At 36.8% G+C, this 19,423-nt stretch overlaps 1 protein-coding gene across 11 annotated transcripts in view; it reads right to left on the reverse strand.

Moving 5' to 3' along the window:
* LMNTD1 (lamin tail domain containing 1) overlaps positions 1-19,423 on the reverse strand; it is a 475,330-nt gene that overhangs the window by 35,733 nt on the left and 420,174 nt on the right. For all 11 annotated transcript variants that reach the window (XM_043881337.1, XM_043881336.1, XM_043881335.1 and 8 more), the window contains 2 exons: positions 18,704-18,939; positions 14,818-15,010 (listed from right to left, as the gene is read on the reverse strand). In XM_043881337.1, the coding sequence (XP_043737272.1) occupies positions 14,818-15,010; positions 18,704-18,939 (429 nt within the window). The remainder of the gene's footprint in view (positions 1-14,817; positions 15,011-18,703; positions 18,940-19,423) is intronic.

Consider the following 19,423-nt stretch of genomic DNA (forward strand, 5'->3'; position numbering starts at 1 on the left):
ACTGTAGCCTGCCAGATTCCTCTGTCTCTGGGCTTTCCCAGGCAAGAATACTGGAGTGGGTAGACATTTTCTTCTCCAGGGGATCTTCCCAACCCAGGGATTGAACCTGCGTCTCCTGCATTGCAGGTGAACTCTTTACTGCTGAACCACCAGGAAAGCTAGTGAGACTGCCAAAATCTGATTAAATTCTCAGCCTCTTAGCTGCTGCTTTCAAATCGACAATTGTTTTGAGGAGAAAAGTGGCTCCAAATGTCAGGCTATCACTCTGAGTTCCCTCTCCTAGAACAGGGCTTGTGAGAATAAAGGATGATTTATGTGAGAATAAATGAGAATAAATTAAGATCTATGAAATCTTAATCTACACTAACCAACTGCTTTCAGCAGTCTCATTGTATATGCATACTACAGTGTACAAGGATGCCTGTTTTGTAGAGGTTCATTTGTGAGCAATTTATATACCAGTTCTTTTCTTTTACATTAGCATTATGGTTCTTACTAAGTTGTATATATAACATTTTTATGGTGCTTTGATAGCCCTTGAATTTCTCAATGTCATCCTCATTCTACTGCTATTGAATTCTCTGTGGGATATTTTCATTTCTTGACAGAATTCCTTTTTGTTTCTCATACTTGCCTTTTCTGCCTGGGACAATGAGCAGTAGGCTGAGTTTTTCTTTTAAACAGATGAGACCCTAGGATATCTCAGTTATCCCTTTGGTATCTGTATGTATTTGGATATGTATAGTTGCTTTTCAAAAATGTTCTATTATCCAAGTGAAATGTTTATTCAGTGATGCTAAATTTTTATTTTATGTATATAAGTAGAATAGATTAGCTTGTCTGAAAGAAAAAATACTATTGTCCATATCAGGGCTAGTAATTTCATTTGCCTTCCTTTTGATATAATGCCAAAAGTTACAGAAAAATACTTTACACAATACAAGGAAATTCACAGAGCCAGGGCTGTTAATCTGCTATCACACAACCTTTTATAGTTATCTTTTTTCTTCCCTGGAAGCCCTCCCATTATTTCTTTAGTAGGAAAATTACTTGAAACCTCTGCTTATAAGTTGAGTGAGGCGGGCTGAGTGTAGAGTGATATACTAAACATTTTGTCCATAGCCTTTGCATGGTCTTGATTTATAGATATTGAAAGACAAATGGCCATTTTATGTTTTAAATGATATTTTAAATGTTAAATGTTTTTTTGTTTTATGTTTTAAATGGTAATTTTTCATTACTTAAGCTCTTATGTTTTAAATGATAATTTTTCATTATTTAAGCTCTAATTTCTCTACTTGTAGGAGGAATTTCTCTAATTTCTCTACTTGTTCTCCCTGCTACTTATCTGCCTTTAGGGTTTTGCTACTCTAAAGCTTACTAAACTTATCTTTGGCATTTCGGTTCCTCCAATATGCATGTATCTAACATTATCTAAGAAGATTGACACCTGTGTTTATAGCTGCCATTAACAAAAGGAAAGACGAAGACCGCATGATCACACTTTTTACGTCAGATGCAGAAAAAAAATTTTTGACAAAATTCAACATCTTTTCACTATAAAAACTCAGAATATAGGTAAAGAAGAAACATACCTCAGCATAATAAAGGCCATATTTGAAAACACCTCAGCTAACACAAAATGAGATAAAACTTACTTTAAGATCCAGAACAAAGCAAGGACACCCATTCTCACCACTGCTATTCAAGATAGCACTGGGAGTCTTACCCAAAGCATTCAGGCAAGAAAAAGAAATAAAAGGTGTCAAATCATAAAGGAAAAAGTAAATCATCTCTGTTTGCAGATGACATGATTTTATAAGTAAAAAACCCTAAGAACATCACAAAACAAATTCATTAAATTTGTAGGATATAAAAATCAACATACAAAAATCAGTGATGATTCTGGACACTAACTAACCAAAAGGGAAATTAAGAAAACAATCCCATTTACTTGGGCCAAAGAATTAAACAGAAATTTCTCCAAAGAAGACATACAGATGGCTAACAAACACATGAAAAGATGCTCAACATCACTCATTATCAGAGAAATGCAAATCAAAACCACAATGAGGTACCATCTCACACTGGTTAGAGTGACTGCTATCAAAAAATGTCTACAAACAATAAATGCTGGAGAGGGTGCAGAGAAAAGGGAACCCTCTTACACTGTTGGTGGGAATGCAAACTAGTACAGTCACTATGGAAAACAGTGTGGAGATTCCTTGAAAAACTGGAAATAGAACTCCCATACAACCCAGCAATCCCACTGCTGGGCATACACACCAAGGAAACCAGAATTGAAAGAGACACATGTACCCCAGTGTTCATCACAGCACTGTTTACAATAGCGAGGACATGGAAGCAACCTAGATGCCCATCAGCAGACGAATGGATAAGGAAGCTGTGGCACACATACACAATGGAATATTACTCAGCTATTAAAAAGAATGGCTTTGAATCAGTTCTAATGAGGTGGATGAAACTGGAGCCTATTATACAGAGCAAAGTAAGCCAGAAAGAAAAACACCAATACAGTATATTAACGCATATATATGGAATTTAGAAAGATGGTAATGATGACCCTATATGTGAGACAGTGAAAGAGACACAGATGTAAAGAACTCTGTGGAGAAGGTGAGGATGGGATGATTTGAGAGAATAGCATCGAAACATGTATATTACCATATGTGAAATAGATCGCAGGCCCAGGTTCGATGCATAAGACAGGGCACTCAGGGCCAGTGTCCTGGGATGACCCTGAGGGATGGGATGGGGAGGGAGGTAGGAGGGGGGTTCCGGATGGGGGACACACATACACCCATGGCTGATTCATGTCAATGTATGGCAAAAACCACTGCAATATTGTAAAATAATTAGCCTCCAATTAAAATAATTAATTTAAAAAATCCCATTTACCTTAGCAATGAGAGAACAAAATACTTAGGTATTAAGTTAACCCAAAAATGAAAGACATATACCGAAAGCCATAAAACACTGATGAAGGAAATTTAAAAAGACACGAGAAAATGGAAAAAATATTCTTCCATGTTCATGGATTGGAAGAAGTAATGTCAAAGTGCTCATGCTAACCAAATCAATGCAGTCCCTATCAAAATATCAATGACATTTTAAAACAGAAGCCGTAAAAACAATCCTAAAATATATGTGAAACTACAAAAGACCCCAAATAGCCAAAGTATTCTTGAGCAAGGACAAAGCTGGAGATATCACACTTCTTGACTTCAAATTATATTGTAAAGCTTAAGTAACTAAAACAGTATGGTACTAGAAAAAGAAAGACATATAGACCAGTGGAACAGAATAGAGAACCCAGAAATGAACCCATATATTTATGGTCAACTGCTGTTCAACAAGAGGGCCAAAAGCAAGGACAGTCTCTTCAAAAAATGCTGAAAAAGTGGATATCCACATGCAAAAGAATTAACTGCCCCTCTATCCCACACTAGACACAAAAGTCAACTCAAAATGGGTTAAAGACTTAATAAGACTTTAAACCATAAAACTTCTATAAGAAAACATAGGGGAAAACCTTCTTGACATCAGTCTCGACAATAATTTCTTATTGTCAAGAACTCTGACATTCTTTGATGTCTTAGGTAAGATACCAAAGCACAGGCAACAAAAGCAATTATAGAAAAGTGGATTGCTGGGAGAAATACAAATAACCTCAGATATGCAGATGACCCCACTCTTATAGCAGAAAGTGAAGAGGAACTAAAGAGCCTCTTGATGAAAGTGAAAGAGGAGAGTGAAAAAGCTAACTAAAACTCAACATTCAGAAAACTAAGATCATGGTATCTGGTCCCATCACTTCATGGCAAATAGATGGGGAAACGATGGAAACAATGAGAGACTTTATTATTTTGGGGTCCAAACCACTGCAGATAGTGATTGCAGCCATGAAATTAAAAGACACTTGCTCCTTGGAAGAAAAGCTATGACCAACCTAGATGGCACATTAAAAAGCAGAGACATTACTTTACCAACAAAGGTCCATCTAGTCAAATCTATGGTTTTTCCAGTAATCATGTTTGGATGTGATAGTTGAACTATAAAGAAAGCTGAGTGCTGAAGAATTGATGCTTTTTAACTGTGGTGTTGGAGAAGACTCTTGAGAATCCCTTGGACTGAAAGGAGATCCAACCAGTCCATCCTAAAGGAAATCAGTCCTGAATATTCATTTGAAGGACCGTTGCTGAAGCTGAAACTCCAATACTTTGGCCACCTGATGCAAAGAACCTTCTCATTTGAAAAGACCCTAATGCTGGGAAAGATTGAAGGCAGGAGGAGAAGGGGATGACAGAGGATGAGACAGTTGGATGGCATCACCGACTCAATGGACATGAGTTTGAGTAGGCTCTGGGAGTTGGTGATGGACAGGGAGGCCTGGCATGCTGCAGTCCAATGGGTCACAAAGAGTCGGACATGACTGAGCAACTGAACTGAATCTGAGGATTATTTCAAACTAAAAGCTTCTGTATAGCAAAGGAAATGATCAACAAAATAAAAAGGCAACCTACAAAATGGGAAAAATATTTGCAAATCATATGTGTGATAAGGGGTTAATATCAAAACTACATAAGGAACTCATACAACTCAATAGCAAAAAATGAGATAATCCAATTAAAAAAATGAAAAATACCTGAATAGACATTTTTCCAAAGTAGATGTATGAGTGGTCAACAGGTACATGAAAATGTGCTCAACATCACTAATCGCCAGGGAAACACAAATCAAAACAACAAAGAGATATCACTTCATACCTGTAAGAATGGCTGTTATCAAAGAGACAACAAATAATAAGTGTTGGCAAAGATGTAGAGAAAAGGGAACCTTGTGGTCTGTTGGTGGGAATGTAAATTGATGCAAAGCTATGAAAGCACTATAGAGGTTCTTCAAAAAATGAAAAATAGAACTACCATATGATCTAACAATCTCACCTTTAGGTATTTATTTGAAGGAAATAAAATGACCATTTGCTGAGTTATCTGCAACATCATGTTCATTACAGCATTATTCACAAATAGATAAGGCACAGTAACAAACTAATTGTCCATAGACAGATGAATGGATAAAGTGAATATGGTATATGTTTTATAAATGCAGTTGATCATGAACAGTGCAGGAGTTAGGGATGTTGACCCCCACACACAGTGGAAAGTCAGCATATAACTTTACAGTCAAGTCTCCATATCTGTGATTTCACATCCATAGATTCAACCAACCATGAATCATGTAGTAGTGGAGTATTAATTGAAAAAAAATCCACCTATAAGTGAACCCATGCAGTTCGAACCTGTGTTGTTCAAGGGTCAATTGTTTGTATGTGTATCTCTCTCTCTGTCTCTCTCTATATATATATTTATATATATACACACACACACATCTATATTTGTGCTCAGTTGCTCAGTCATGTCTGACTCTGTGATCCCATGGACTGTAACCCACCATGCTCTTCTGTCTATAAGATTTTCCAGGCAAGAATATTGGAATGGGTTGCCATTTCCTCCTCCAGGGGATTGATCTTCACGACCCAGGGATCAAACCCACATCTCTTGCATATCATGCATTGGCAGGCAGATTCTTTACCACTTGAACCATCTGGGAAATCCATATCTATATGTATAAGGGAGCATTATTCAGCCGTAATAAAAAGGACAACCTGCCATTTGTAATAACACAGATGGATATTAAACACATTTATGCCTAGTGAAATAAATCACAGAAGGACAAACACTGTATAGTCTCACTTATATGTGTAGTTTTAAAAAAATGAACTCATAGAAACAGAAATTAGAGCAGTGTTTGCCAGGGAATAGATGGTAAGGAAAATGGGGGGCGATATTGGTAATGGGAATCCAAACTTCAGTTACAAGATGAATAATTTCTGGGAATCTTATGTACAGCATGGTGACTATAGTTAAAAATATATTGCTATATACTTGAAGACAGTGGATCTTAAAAAAAAAAAATGTTCTCACCAGAAAAAAAAGGTAATTGTGTGAACGATGTGTTAACTAATCTTTTTATGATAATTATTTCACAATACATGTGGGTATCAAGTCATCATCGTGTAAGCTTACAAAATGCTATTTGTCAATTATATCTCAATTAAAAAAACCCAAAAGATAAAAAATATCAAGCTGTACATCTTAAATAATGCATTTTTGTGGAAAGTACCTCAATAAAACTGTTTTAAAAAACTGAAAGAAGAAATCATGATGAGCAGACCCATAATATAAAAAATATTAAAGGAAGTTCTTTTCAGGTACTAGGATGATTATAATGGATGGAAATATAATTTATAGAGCTCCTCCTGAAAAACTGACAAATAAACAAATAAAAAGAAATAAAAAGCAAAGAAAAGCAGTGAAAACATATAAGGGTAAATATATAAGATATTTTTCTTATCATTAAATTTCATTTAATAATTTAAGGATTTACAACATATGTAGAAGTAAAATATATGACAGCAAAAACACAATGACTGGGAGAAGACAAATGAAATTATAGTATTTCAAGGCTCTTAACTATTTGAGAAGTGGTAAAAGATAACATGAAAGTATTCTGCAATAGGCTCGAGATGTATCCTGTAAACTTGGAAGGAATTTCTAAATAACAGTTGTAGTAAATCAGTCAACAATGGAGACAAAATGGAATTAATAATAATAATTAATTCCGAAGAAAACAGAGAAAAAAGAAAACGAGAACACAGAACAGTTGTAACAAATAAAAAACAAATAACAAATAACAGACATTATCAACCACATTAATAATTACTTTAAATGTGAATAGTTTAAAGGCCCAAATTAAAAGACTTAGATTGTCAGAAGGTAAAAAAGCAAGCCTACCTATGCTACCTATAAAACAAAACATTAGATATAAAGAGACAAATGGGCTAAAACTAAAAGGATAAAAATAACCATGTTAATACCAGTACTGGCATGGCTATATTGATATCAGACATAGCAGATTTCTGAGCAAAGAATAATGCCAGGGATAAAGGTTATTTCATAATGATATAGACATCTGTTCATCAAGAGGAAGTAACAATCCTAAATGTTTATGCACCTAAAAACAGAGCTGCAAAATACATGAAGCTAAAATAGAGAGGACTGCAAAGAGAAATCAACAAATCCACAATTATAGTTGGAAATGTTAACACCTTTTTCTCAATAACTGATGGACATAAAATCAACAACATCAAAACAAAAAGACAAAAAGCACCATCAGCCAATTTGACCTGATCAATATTTATGAAACACTTCACTCAACATCAGAATATACATTCTTTAGAACATTTATCGGTATAGACAATATCCTGCTAAAAAGTAAATCTCAATACTTTTAAAACTGTATGACTCAAGTCATACAAATTATGTTCTTTGACCAGTATGAAACTGAAATAGAGATCAATAGCAAAAGATATCTGGGACTTCTCTGGTGATCCACTGATTAAGGATCCGTCTCCCAATGTAGGGAATCCTTTGACCCCTGGTCTGGGAACAGTCCACACGCCATAGGGCAACGAGGCCGATGTGCCCCAACTGCTAAGCCTGCACTCCAGAGCCCGTGAGCTGCAACAAGAGTAGCCGCCACAGTGAGAAGCCTGCGCACCACAGAGAAGAGTGTCCCCCGCTCACCACAGCTAGAGAAAGCCCGAGTGCTGCAATGAAGACTGAGCGCAGCCAATAGGCGATCTGGAAAATCATTAGAAATGGAAAATCTGTAAAATTATTGGGGAACTAAATAATGCACTTCTAAATACTCAAGGAACAGAGAAGACATAAAAATGGAAACTAGCAAGTATTTTGACGCCATCAGTAGGCACTGAATCTTGGGCAGACAGGCCCTGGAAGAGGACTCAGTCTCACTATGCAGAGACAATAAGGAGAGCCTGAAGTGTGGTCTGGGTGGAGTGGTGGGGGCCACCGTCAGCACAGTCAGGAGTATGCAGCAGCTCTCCTAGTGAGAGTGCCCTGGCTCTGCCTACCCCACACTGCAGCTTAGCACTAGATCTAGGGCAGACAGGTCCTGGAAGAAGATGCCACAGAAGCAGCCCAAATCTCAGCAGCTGAACCACCTCAACTTCAGTGGCCACAATACCTCAAGCCCCAACCCCAGGCAACTCCACATCACAGCTTTGCACTGGATCTGGGACAAACAAAACAGAAAGGTACATGACCTTGGGGCTGCTTCTGAGCAGAACAGCAGACACCTACACAGGTGGTCCAAAGGTCCTCTGTGACTGCACAGACCTTATCTGCTTCAGCAATTACCTCCTTTGGGGCAGGGCATGCACTCAAGGGCAACAGAGGCTGACACTCAGGGCTTCTGCTCCAGCAACTGAGGAGTCTGCCTTGCTTCCAATAGGGTGTACCGCAACAGCCACGGAGCAGAGCAGCAAGCCCTGCTCCACAACCTGCACAGACTCTGGGCACTGTAACACCAACCACATGCCTATCACAGGGATAATGGCCAGCATACCCTTAGAAAACATACGCAGGTGTCCATGGCAAAAGCAGTCATCACACCGAGAACACTGGATGCAGTCTAAACAGGAATGTCCCCACACAAAAACACCTCTTCAAGACTATATTAGATAGCTATTTTTCCTGAATTCATAGAGACAGAGAAAGTTGAGTGAAATGAAAAGGCAGAAGCGTTAATCCCGGTTAAAAGAACAAAAAGCCTCTGCAAGAATAATGAAACAGAGTTCACCAGTCTACTAGACTCCCAAGTTCAGAAAAGGTGATAATAAAAATGGTGAGTTAAGAAAGATTATTGATAGAAATGCAGATCACAGAAACAAGAAATTAGAAATGATAAAGATGAACTAATCAAAAATAGAGAATCCAATTGCTGAGATGAAAACCAATCTAGAAGCAATGAGTAGCCAATTAAATAACACAGAAGAACAAATAAGTGATCTGAAAAGTAGAATAATGGAAATCAACCAATCAGAACAGCAGACAGAAAAAAAAAAAAAGAAGAAGAAGAAGAAAAGAAAGCAACAGATCTGTTGGATAATATAAAATAAAACATGTGAACCTATACATAAGAGGGGTTCCAGAAGCAGGAGAGAGAGACAAGGGGATCAAAAAGGTATTTGAAGAAAATTTGGCTGAAAACTTCCCAAACTTAAAGCAAGAAGATCTCCAGGCACAGGAAGCACAGAGTCCCAAACAAGGTGAAACCAAACACTCACATCAAGACATGTCGTAATTAAAATGACAAAAGTTAGCAATAAAGAGAGGATTCTAAAAGCAGCGAGAAAAACAAAAAGTCAGTTCACAAGGGAACCCCTAAAAGGCTATCAACTGGTTTCTCTGCAGAAAGTTTACAGACCAGAAAAGAGTGGCATACTATATTCAAAGTCCTGAAAGGAAAAAAACTTAAAATCTAGGATACTCTGCCCAGTATGACTATCATTTAGAATAGAAAGAGAGAGAAAAAATTTCTCAGACAAGCAAAAAGAATTCAGCACTGGTTCAAAATTAGGAAAGGAGTATGTCAAGGCTTTATATTGTCATCTTGCTTATTTAACATATGCAGAGTATATCATGAGAAATGCCAGGCTGGATGAATCACAAGCTGGAATCAAAGTTGCTGGGATAAATATCAATAAACTCAGATATGCAAATACCACTCTAATGGCAGAAAGTGAAGAGAAACTAAAGAGTCTTTTAATGAGGGTGAAAGGGGAAAGTGAAAAAACTGGATTGAAACCCAACATCCAAAAAAACCAAGATCATAGCATCTGATCTCATAACTTCATGGCAAATTGATCAGGAAAAAATGGAAATAGTGACAGATTTTATTTTCTTGGGCTCCAAATCACTGCAGACAGTGACTACAGCCATGAAATTAAAAGACTCTTGCCCCTTAAGGAAAGCTATGACATGCCTAGATGGCATGTTAAAAAGCAGAGACATCACTTTGCTGACAAAGGTCCATATAGTCAAAGCTATGGTTTTCCCACCAGTCATGTACAGATGTGAGCTCTGAACCACAAAGAAGTCTGAGCGCCAAAGAATTGATTATTTTGAATTGTGGTGCTGTAGAAGACTCTTGAGAGCAAGGAGATCAAACCAGTCACTTCTAAAGGAAATCGACCCTGAATATTCATTGGAAAAATTGATGCTGAAGCTGAAGCTCCAATACTTTGACCACCTGATGTGAAGTGCCAAATCATTGGAAAAGACCCTGATGCTGGGAAAGATTGAGGGCAGGAGGAAAAGGGGGTGACAGAGAATGAGATGGTTGGATGGCATCATCAACACAATGGACATGAGTTTGAACAAACTCTAGGAGATAATGAAGGGCAGGGAAGCCTGGTGTGGTGCAGTACACAGGGTCGCAAAGAGTCAGATAAGACTTAGCGACTAAACAACAACAAACCTACCCTAAAAGAGGTACTGAAATCTCTTCTCTAAATTGAAAAGAAAGAATAATCTATAGGAAAGGGAAAAAAAAATCACAATAGGAAAGGCAAATATATAGAAGGATTGAAAATCACTTAAGTAAGTTAGTATGTAGATTTTAAAAAATTGAAAAAATTGTAAAAGTGATTATAACCATAATAAACAATAAAAGGATAAGCAAGAAAATGTAAAATAGGACATTATCATCACAAAATGTCAAGGCAACCTACAGACTGGGAGAAAATATTTGCAAACAATGCTACCAACAAAGGATTAATTTCCAAAATATACAAACAGTTTATACTGCTTAATAACAAAAAAAAACCCAACCCAATAAAAAAATGGGCAGAAGATCTAAATTGATATTTCTTCAAACAAGACATAGAAGGAACATATCTCAACATAATTAAAGCTACCCATAGCCAAATAATATACAATGGTGAAAAGCTAAAAGCCTTCCTGCTAAATTCAGAAACAAGACAAGGATTCCAACTCTCACTACACTTCTATTCAACATAGAATTGGAAGTCCTCGCCATAGCAATCAGAAAAGAAAAAGAAATAGAAGATATTGGAATAGAAGGGAAGATGGTAAACCTGTCAGTATTTGCAGGTGATGTGATACTCTACATGGACAGCCCTAAAGTCTCCACACAAAAACTATTAGAACTCATAAATGATTTCAGCAAGGTAGCAGGATGCAAGATTAATATACAGAAATTTCTTCAATTTTTATACACTAATAATGAAATATTAGAAAGAATTTTTTTTTAAATCCTCAAAAACAACCCTCAAATCTCATCAAAAAGAATAAAATACCTAGGAGTAAACTTAACCAAGGAGGTGAAAGATTTCTATGCTAAAAACAACACACTGACAAAGGAAAATAAAAATGATTCAAAGAAATGGAAAGATATCTCGTGCTATTGGATTAGAAGAATATTATTAAAATGGCCCTACTACCCAAAGCAAACTACAGATTTAATGCAATCTCTATCAAAATAGCCATGGCATTTTTTTTCAGAACTAGAACAAATAATCCTAAAAATATGGAACTTCCAAAACAAGAGTAAGAAACCAAAACCAGAATTACCAAAGCAGACCTGAGGAAAAAGAACAAAGTTGGCAGTTTCACTCTTCCAGACTTGGGCTATACTACAAAGCTACAGTGGGCTTCCCAGAAGGCAGAGTGGTAAAGAATCTGTCTGTCGGTGCAGGAGACACAGGAGATCTGGGTTTGATCCCTGGGTCTGGAAGATCCATTGGAGGAGGAAATGGCAACCCACTCCAGTATTCTTGCCTGGAGAATCCCATGGCCAGAGGAACCTGGCCGGCTACAGTCCATGGGTTGCAAAGAGTTGGAATTGACTAAGCAACTGAGCATGCATGCACAAAGCTATAGTAATCAAAATAGTGTCGTACTGGCACAAAAACAGACATATGGATAGAGAGCCGAGAAATAAACCCATACACCTAACATCAATTGATGTATGACACAGGATGTAAGAATATACAATGGAGAAAATACCATTTCTTAAACGAATGATGTTTGGAAAGCTGGATAGCTAAAGCTGGGTGTAATCAATGAAATTAGAATATTTCCTCACATCATATGCAAAAGTAAACTCAAAATTGTTTGAAGACCTAAATGTAAGATATGACACCATATAGCTCCTTCTTCTTGTTCAGTTGCTAAGTAATGTCTGACTCTTTGTGAACCCATGGACTGCAGCATGCCATGCTCCTCTGTCCTCCACTATCTCTTGGAGTTTGCTCAAATTCATGTCCTTTGAGTCAGTGATGCTATCTAACCATCTCATCCTCTGCCACACCTCCTACTCTTAATTTTCCCTAGCATTAGGGTCTTTTCCAATGAGTCAGCTCTTTGCATCAGGTGACCAAAGTATTGGAACTGTGGCTTCAGCATCAATCTCTCTAATGACTATTCAGGGTAGACTTCCTTTAGGATTGACTGGTTTGATGTCCTTTTGGTCCAAGGGACTCTTCAAGAGTCTTCTCCAGCACCAGAATTCAAAAGCATCAGTTCTTCAGGGCTCAGCTTTCTTTATGGTCCAACTCTCACATCTGTATATGGCTACTGGAAAAACCATAGTTTTGACTAGAGAGACATTTGTCGGCAAAGTGATGTTTCTGCTTTTAAATACACTGTCTAGCTTTGTCATAGCTTTCCTTCCAAGGAGTAAGCCTCTTTTAATTTAATGGCTGCAGTCACCATCCAGTGATTTTGGAGCTCAAGAAAATAAAATCTGTCACTGCTTCCACTTTTTCTTTTCCCTTCTATTTGTCATGAAGTGATGGGACCAGAAGCCATAATCTTTGTTTCTTTAATGTTGAGTTTCAAGCCAGCTTTTTCACTCTCCTCTTTCACCCTCTTCAAGAGGTTCTTTAGTTCCTCTACACTTTCTGCCATTAGAGTGGTATCATCTGTATATTATCATCTGTATATCTGAGGTTACTGAGATTTCTCCTGGAAATCTTGATGCCAGCTTGTAAGTCATCCTGCCAGCATTTCACGTGATGTACTGTGCATATAAGTTAAATAAACAGAGTGACAATATACAGCCTTGACATACTCTTTTCCCAATTTGGAACAAGTCTGTTCCATGTCCAGTTCTAACTGTTGCTCCTTGACCTGCATACAGATTTTCTCAGGAGACAGGTAAGGTAGTCTCATATTCCCATATCTTTAAGAATTTTCCACAGTTTGTTATGATCCACACAGTCAAAGGCTTTAGTGTAGTCAATGAAGCAGAAATAGATGTTTTTCTAGAATTCCCTTGCTTTCCCTATGGTCCAACTAATGTTGGCAATTTGATCTCTGGTTCCTCCACCTTTTCTAAACCCAGCTTGCACATATCAAAGTTCACATACTGCTGAAGCCTAGCTTGAAGGATTTTGACCAAAACCTTACTAGCACATCATTCAGACAGATTTGGAATCTTTTTTTCATCTATCTTGAGTTCAAGAGAGGGAGAAAAGTGGACGTATAACTCACTTGTAAAAAATATCCACTTGTTGAAGAGTGTCTTTTCTTCACTGTATATTCTTACTTCCTGTGTCATAATATTAATTGGTAATAGGTGTGTGGATTTGTTTCTGAGCTCTCTATCCTGTTATATTGATCCTTATGTCTAGTTTTGGGCCAATACCACACCATTTTTTTTACTGTAGCTTTGTGCATGCATGGTCAGTTGCTCAGTGATGTCTGACTGTCTGCAACCCTATAGACCATAGTCTGTCAAACTTCTCTGTCCATGTGATTCTCCAGGCAAGAATACTGGAGTGGATTGCCATTTCCTCCTAGAAGAGAACATAAGCAGAACATAATTTAACATAAATTGTAGAAATATTTTTCTAAATCAATCTCCCAAGGCAAAAAGAAAAGGAAAAATTAAAAAACGGAACCTAATCAAACTTAAAAGCTCTTGCCCAGCAAAGGAAACTATCAACAAAATGAAAAGACATCTATGGACTAGGAGAAAACATTTTCAAATGATGCAAGCGGCAAGGGGTTAATATCCAAAATACACAAACAGCTCATACAACTTAATAGCAAAAAAAAAAAAAGAAAAGTATCCAACATAGGTAAAGATCTAAATAGACGTTTCTCCAAAGAAGACACACAGTCACATGAAAAGATGCTTAACACTCCTAATTAATAGAGAAATGCAAATTCAGAACCACAATGAGGAATTACCTCATACCTATCAGAATGGCCGTTGTTAAAAAGTCCACAAATAATGTGATGTACACCGGAAACTAGCACAACACTGTAAACCAACTATTCTTCTATAAGTTTTTTAAAAATATATGTTTATTACTAAAAATTCACAATTTAATCTGTGGCTCATGCAACAAGAAAAATAGGGTGAAGTAAATGCATAAATGAGTCATCTTTTATTTTGATTCTAACATCAACTTTTTTCTGACCAATTCTTTTTTCTGTAAATACTAACAATCATAAAAATGGATATTTTTATAAGTGAGTTATAGGTCCACCTTTCTCCCTCTGTCTTGAACTCAAAGCAGATTGAAAAAACATTCTAAATCCATCTGAATGATTTGCCAATAATAAAAAGGTTCTTATATAGAGTTAACTTTATTGGTAAGACTTATATAGTGCTGTTTTCTCTGGCATCTTAGAAGAATTAACATTCCTTGTTTGGTTCCCTAGAAAGTTGCATTTGTCCCTTGTAATTGCCCAGAATATTAAATAGCTATATTTTAATGGATTGCTTAGGGTTTGTAGAAGAGACCATGGATCTAACAACAGATTAGATCTTTATTGCCTGCTAATTTATTACTCCTACTCCAATAGAAGACATAAATAGTTCAAATAGAGTATATACCTGGATCTAGATTGTCCCACTTCTTCAAGAATCATAGAGAAGTGCTTCCAAGTTTTCTCGTGGAATGAGTGCACAAGTTTCCTTGTATCACCAAACAAAGACAGGAAATAATCTTCCCCTTCTCCAATCACAGCTGGCTCACCAGCAAGGACTGGAATAGTGTGTTTCTTTGGAATTTTGCCGATGTTGAGTCCTTTCAAAGAAAGCAAATATAGAGAAGTATATAAAAGAGTAAAAGGACCCAAAGCTACTATCTTTATTCCTTGCTTCTATACAAAACAATATTCTTTAACACTTTACTGTCACAGTCAAACTCAATGAGGATAGTTAGAAACTTTAAACCAAAGTCTGTAAAATAACCAGTAACTGATTATTTTTAGTGACACTCAGTTCCTAAAGATTATTTCAGTTATCTGAAAACTATCAATCACCAGCATAATTATAATTTAATGAAGTTGTAGTAGAAGCAATGTAAGTTTTTGAGTAGGTAAAACATTTGAGTCTCTCAAATTTGGATATGTACAGTTTATTCTATTTTATATTAGCTCTTCTCCCCATTGCTATGCATAAATTAAAGTCTCAAATGAGTTCTTTCTTACCAATGGTGTATGTTTTGCCAGGCAGACTTAAATTTCCTCTAATCAACTGAAATACTTTATTGGGAAGATAAAGTAATGCTTAATCAGATTCTAATGTTCTGTTGGAAATTTATTCTTTTAAAATTCTCAATACTAAGATTCAAACATAAAATACGTTTCATTATTTTGCATAGAAGGAATCATGCTGGATAAATCTAGTTGTGTATCTGCAGAGAAAAACATTACAGAGAGACAGCATGATGAAATAGAGCACTGTGTCTTAGATTTAGACACACTTGTATCCCAGCTTTGTCACTTACTGATTTAAACCAAATGATTTAAACCTTCTAATTCTCAGTTTTCCTGAAAATAAAATAAGGATAATACTACCTTGTGCGAGGCAATGTGAGGATTGCAGATAATATAGATGAGTGTCTAGCATTTAGCAAGTACTCAATAAATGATAGCTATTGTTGTAGCACAAGGACTTTGGCTAACGTGACCCTGGGTCCAAAATCATCAAAGGATTAAGACAATCTAGAGTGTGCTTTATCTTCTTGTGTCTTTAACAAAACCAAACCAAGGCGAAATATGAAAAAAATAAAAACACATTCCTTAGAGGATTTTGCTTAGAAGAAATACTTGGAATAAATTAGTTCATTCCCATTCAAGTGATTATTTGCTAAATCTTTAAATTCCTTTGAAGAAAGAGACTATTTAGCATTGTTAACAGCTCATCTTGAGGGATGAAAATCTTTGTACTCTGGAAGGGAAGAAGACACATGGATCTTGGGTTCCAGTTATTATCTCATCTAGAAATGAAATGAACCAAACGCAAAACAAGTCTTGGGAGACTCAGATACCTATCTGCAGAGTCAAGATCTACAGTAACTGAAGGAAAAGACTCTATCCCAGCACCACGCTCATCTTGCAAGGGGAAACCAGTTTATTTTTCCCTCCATACTAAAAGCTTCCACAGTTCAACCCAGATAGAGAACATACACAATGATACAGCGCCAAAGGATGAGCAATATTACCTCCTTAGATATAAAATGTGTATTTTGACTTTTAAGCATATAGATACTGGTCATTGCTCAAGGTCAGTGTGAACTCAGGAGGCTGCTTTGAAAAATGTACCTTAAGCGTACAAACAATGAAGCATAGGGAATACGGCAATAATGGCAGAAGGTCAAAATCTTGTATGACACTGTGTCAAAATCTTAGGAAGATATCAGGAACACAGTGAAATATAGAGGTTGTAGATATGCACAGAATGAGAGGGGGAAATGAAGACATCAAGTAGTCATGGGTGTATTTGTGCTAACAATTTTGAAATTTGTTAGTTGAGGTAATACAAACCTCAAATCTAGCCTATTCTATGAGAAGGTACAGGTACGTTCAGATGCACAACTAACTTTATTGAGCACACTTATTATGTGCTAGGTGATTTTCATAAATATCTCATTTAATACTTAGAATAGCCCTTGAAGTTGATATTTTAATCTACATTTTGTAGTTATGGAAAATGAGACTCAGAGATACCAAATATCTAAACTGATGTCTCATGTAAAGATTAAGCACATTCTCATTCGAGTGGGAATGAACTAATTTAATTCCAAAGGTTTCATGTTGTAGGCTTGAACCAAGGTTCTCTGTTTCCAAAGATAGTGGTCTTTCATTAAACAATGAAAACTCAAAGTTCCCCAAACACAGTGAGGAACATACACCTCATAGTGTGAACACTACTGAGTGCATTGTGGCAACTGTCAAAACTTTACTGTCATTTCCCTCGTTTCCAAATGATTGTTTCTCCCTTTCTCTCCACCATTTTATTACGTACTTTGTATTTCTCTTATCTGTCTTTCCTTCCGTAAGCCATAGTCTAAGCACAATATGGACAATATTGTTAATCTTTCTGGTGGCATTCACAGGAAAGGCAGTTAATGTCATACAACAAAACTTTCAGTTAGCTAGCAATTCTAGATCATCTAATTGGTCAACCCATGAACCATTATGACAACATAAGATATTCTAATCATAGAGATGATGTATTTGGCCACATATATATACGTGACCCGAACATGACTCCCAGTGCTAGACTCAATGGTGAGTATAGTTAAATTATTCTGCATATGGCATTAAGAAATGAGTATACTGGAGACATTCTGGAAAATTCTTAAAGAAATGGGAACACCAGACCACATGACCTGCCTCTTGAGAAATCTGTATGCAGGTCAGGAAGCAACAGTTAGAACTGGACATGGAACAACAGACTGGTTCCAAATAGGAAAAGGAGTACGTCAAGGCTGTATATTGTCACCCTGCTTATTTAACTTATATTCAGGGTACATCATGAGAAATGCTGGGCTGGAGAAAGCACAACTGGATCAAGATTGCCAGGAGAAATATCGATAACCTCAGATATGCAGATGACACCACACTTATGGCAGAAAGTGAAGAGGAACTGAACAGCCTCTTGATGAAAGTGAAAGAAGAGAGTGAAAAAGTTGGCTTAAAACTCAACATTCAGAAAACCAAGATCATGGCATCTGGTTCCATCACTTCATGGCAAATAGATGGGGAAACAGTGGAAACAGTGACAGACTTGATTTTGGGGGGCTCCAAAATCACTGCAGATGGTGACTACAGCCATGAAATTAAAAGATGCTTGCTCCTTGGAAGAAAAGCTATGAACAACCTAGACAGCATATTAAAAAGCAGAGACATTACTTTGTCAACAAAGGTCCGTCTAGTCAAAGCTACGGTTTTTCCAGTAGTCATGTATGGATGTGAGAGTAGGACTATAAAGAAAGATGAGCACCAAATAATTGATGCTTTTGAACTGTGGTGTTGGACAAGACTCTTGAAAGTCCCTTGGACAGCAAGGAGATCCAACCAGTCCATCCTAAAGGAAATCTGTCCTGAATATTCATTGGAAGGACTGATGCTGAAGCTGAAACTCCAATCCTTTGACCATCTGATGGGAAGAACTGACTCATTTGCAAAGACCCTAATTCTGGGAAAGGTTGAAGGCAGGAAGAGAAGAGGACGACAGAGGATGAGATGGCTGGATGGCATCACTAACTCGATGGACATGAGTTTGAGTAAACTCCGGGAGTTGGTGATGGACAGGGAGGTCTGGCGTGTTGCAGTCCATTGGGTTGCAAAGAGTCAGACACGACTGATAGACTGAACTGAACTGACTGATACTGAAGACAAATAATAACACATCATTCTGATTTCGAGGCATATAATGACTCAAACTATATGCTTTAAAAATACTTTTAAAAAGTTTGTGTTTTGCTTACCCGAGCTGTTTTCTGAGCGGGAACGGGTCACTAGAGCAGGTTTAAGAGGCTTTGGTCCAATTGTTGATATAGTTGCTCCACTAACTTGAGGGCTAGACAGACAGTAACTGAGAGGAATTTCATCAGATAATGACCGTGAATATGGCAGCGTCGTGCTATCTGAATCTGTCGGCGTTGGAAAGAAATGTACTAAAGACGGCAGTTTCTTTGGGAAATGGTCCTGTGAGTCTTCTATTCTGTGTACAAAAATGAGTATAGCAAACAAAGTGAGACAGTCAAAATGATAGACTATGAACACAAGAAGCATTAACTGTCATTATTACTCAAGATTTTGCTTTTCAAAGGTATTATGCATCTAACAGAAGAGCATTTTATATTTTTAGTTTTAACAGTCTGAATAAAACACTTCAGTATCAAGTCAAGCTTTTCTTTTTTCTATTTAAAAATCAATAAACTCCTATTTCAGATAGTTTTACAAAAGTGTAAAACCTGAAAGAAGAAAATAAAAGTTATTACAATCCCACCAACTAAAATTTTTACCATTTCCTTCCAGTCTTTTTATTTTTTTAAAAAAGTTTAAATTGAAATACAATTGATTTCCAATATTATATTAGTTTCAGATGTAAAACTTAGTGATTCAATATTTTTTTCCTTCCAGGACATTTTTTTCTTTCACTCAAAATTGAGACTCTACAAACCATTTATATCCCACTTTTCAGT

The sequence above is a fragment of the Cervus elaphus genome, chromosome 22 (assembly GCF_910594005.1).
Source record: "Cervus elaphus chromosome 22, mCerEla1.1, whole genome shotgun sequence".
Classification (NCBI taxonomy): domain Eukaryota; kingdom Metazoa; phylum Chordata; class Mammalia; order Artiodactyla; family Cervidae; genus Cervus; species Cervus elaphus.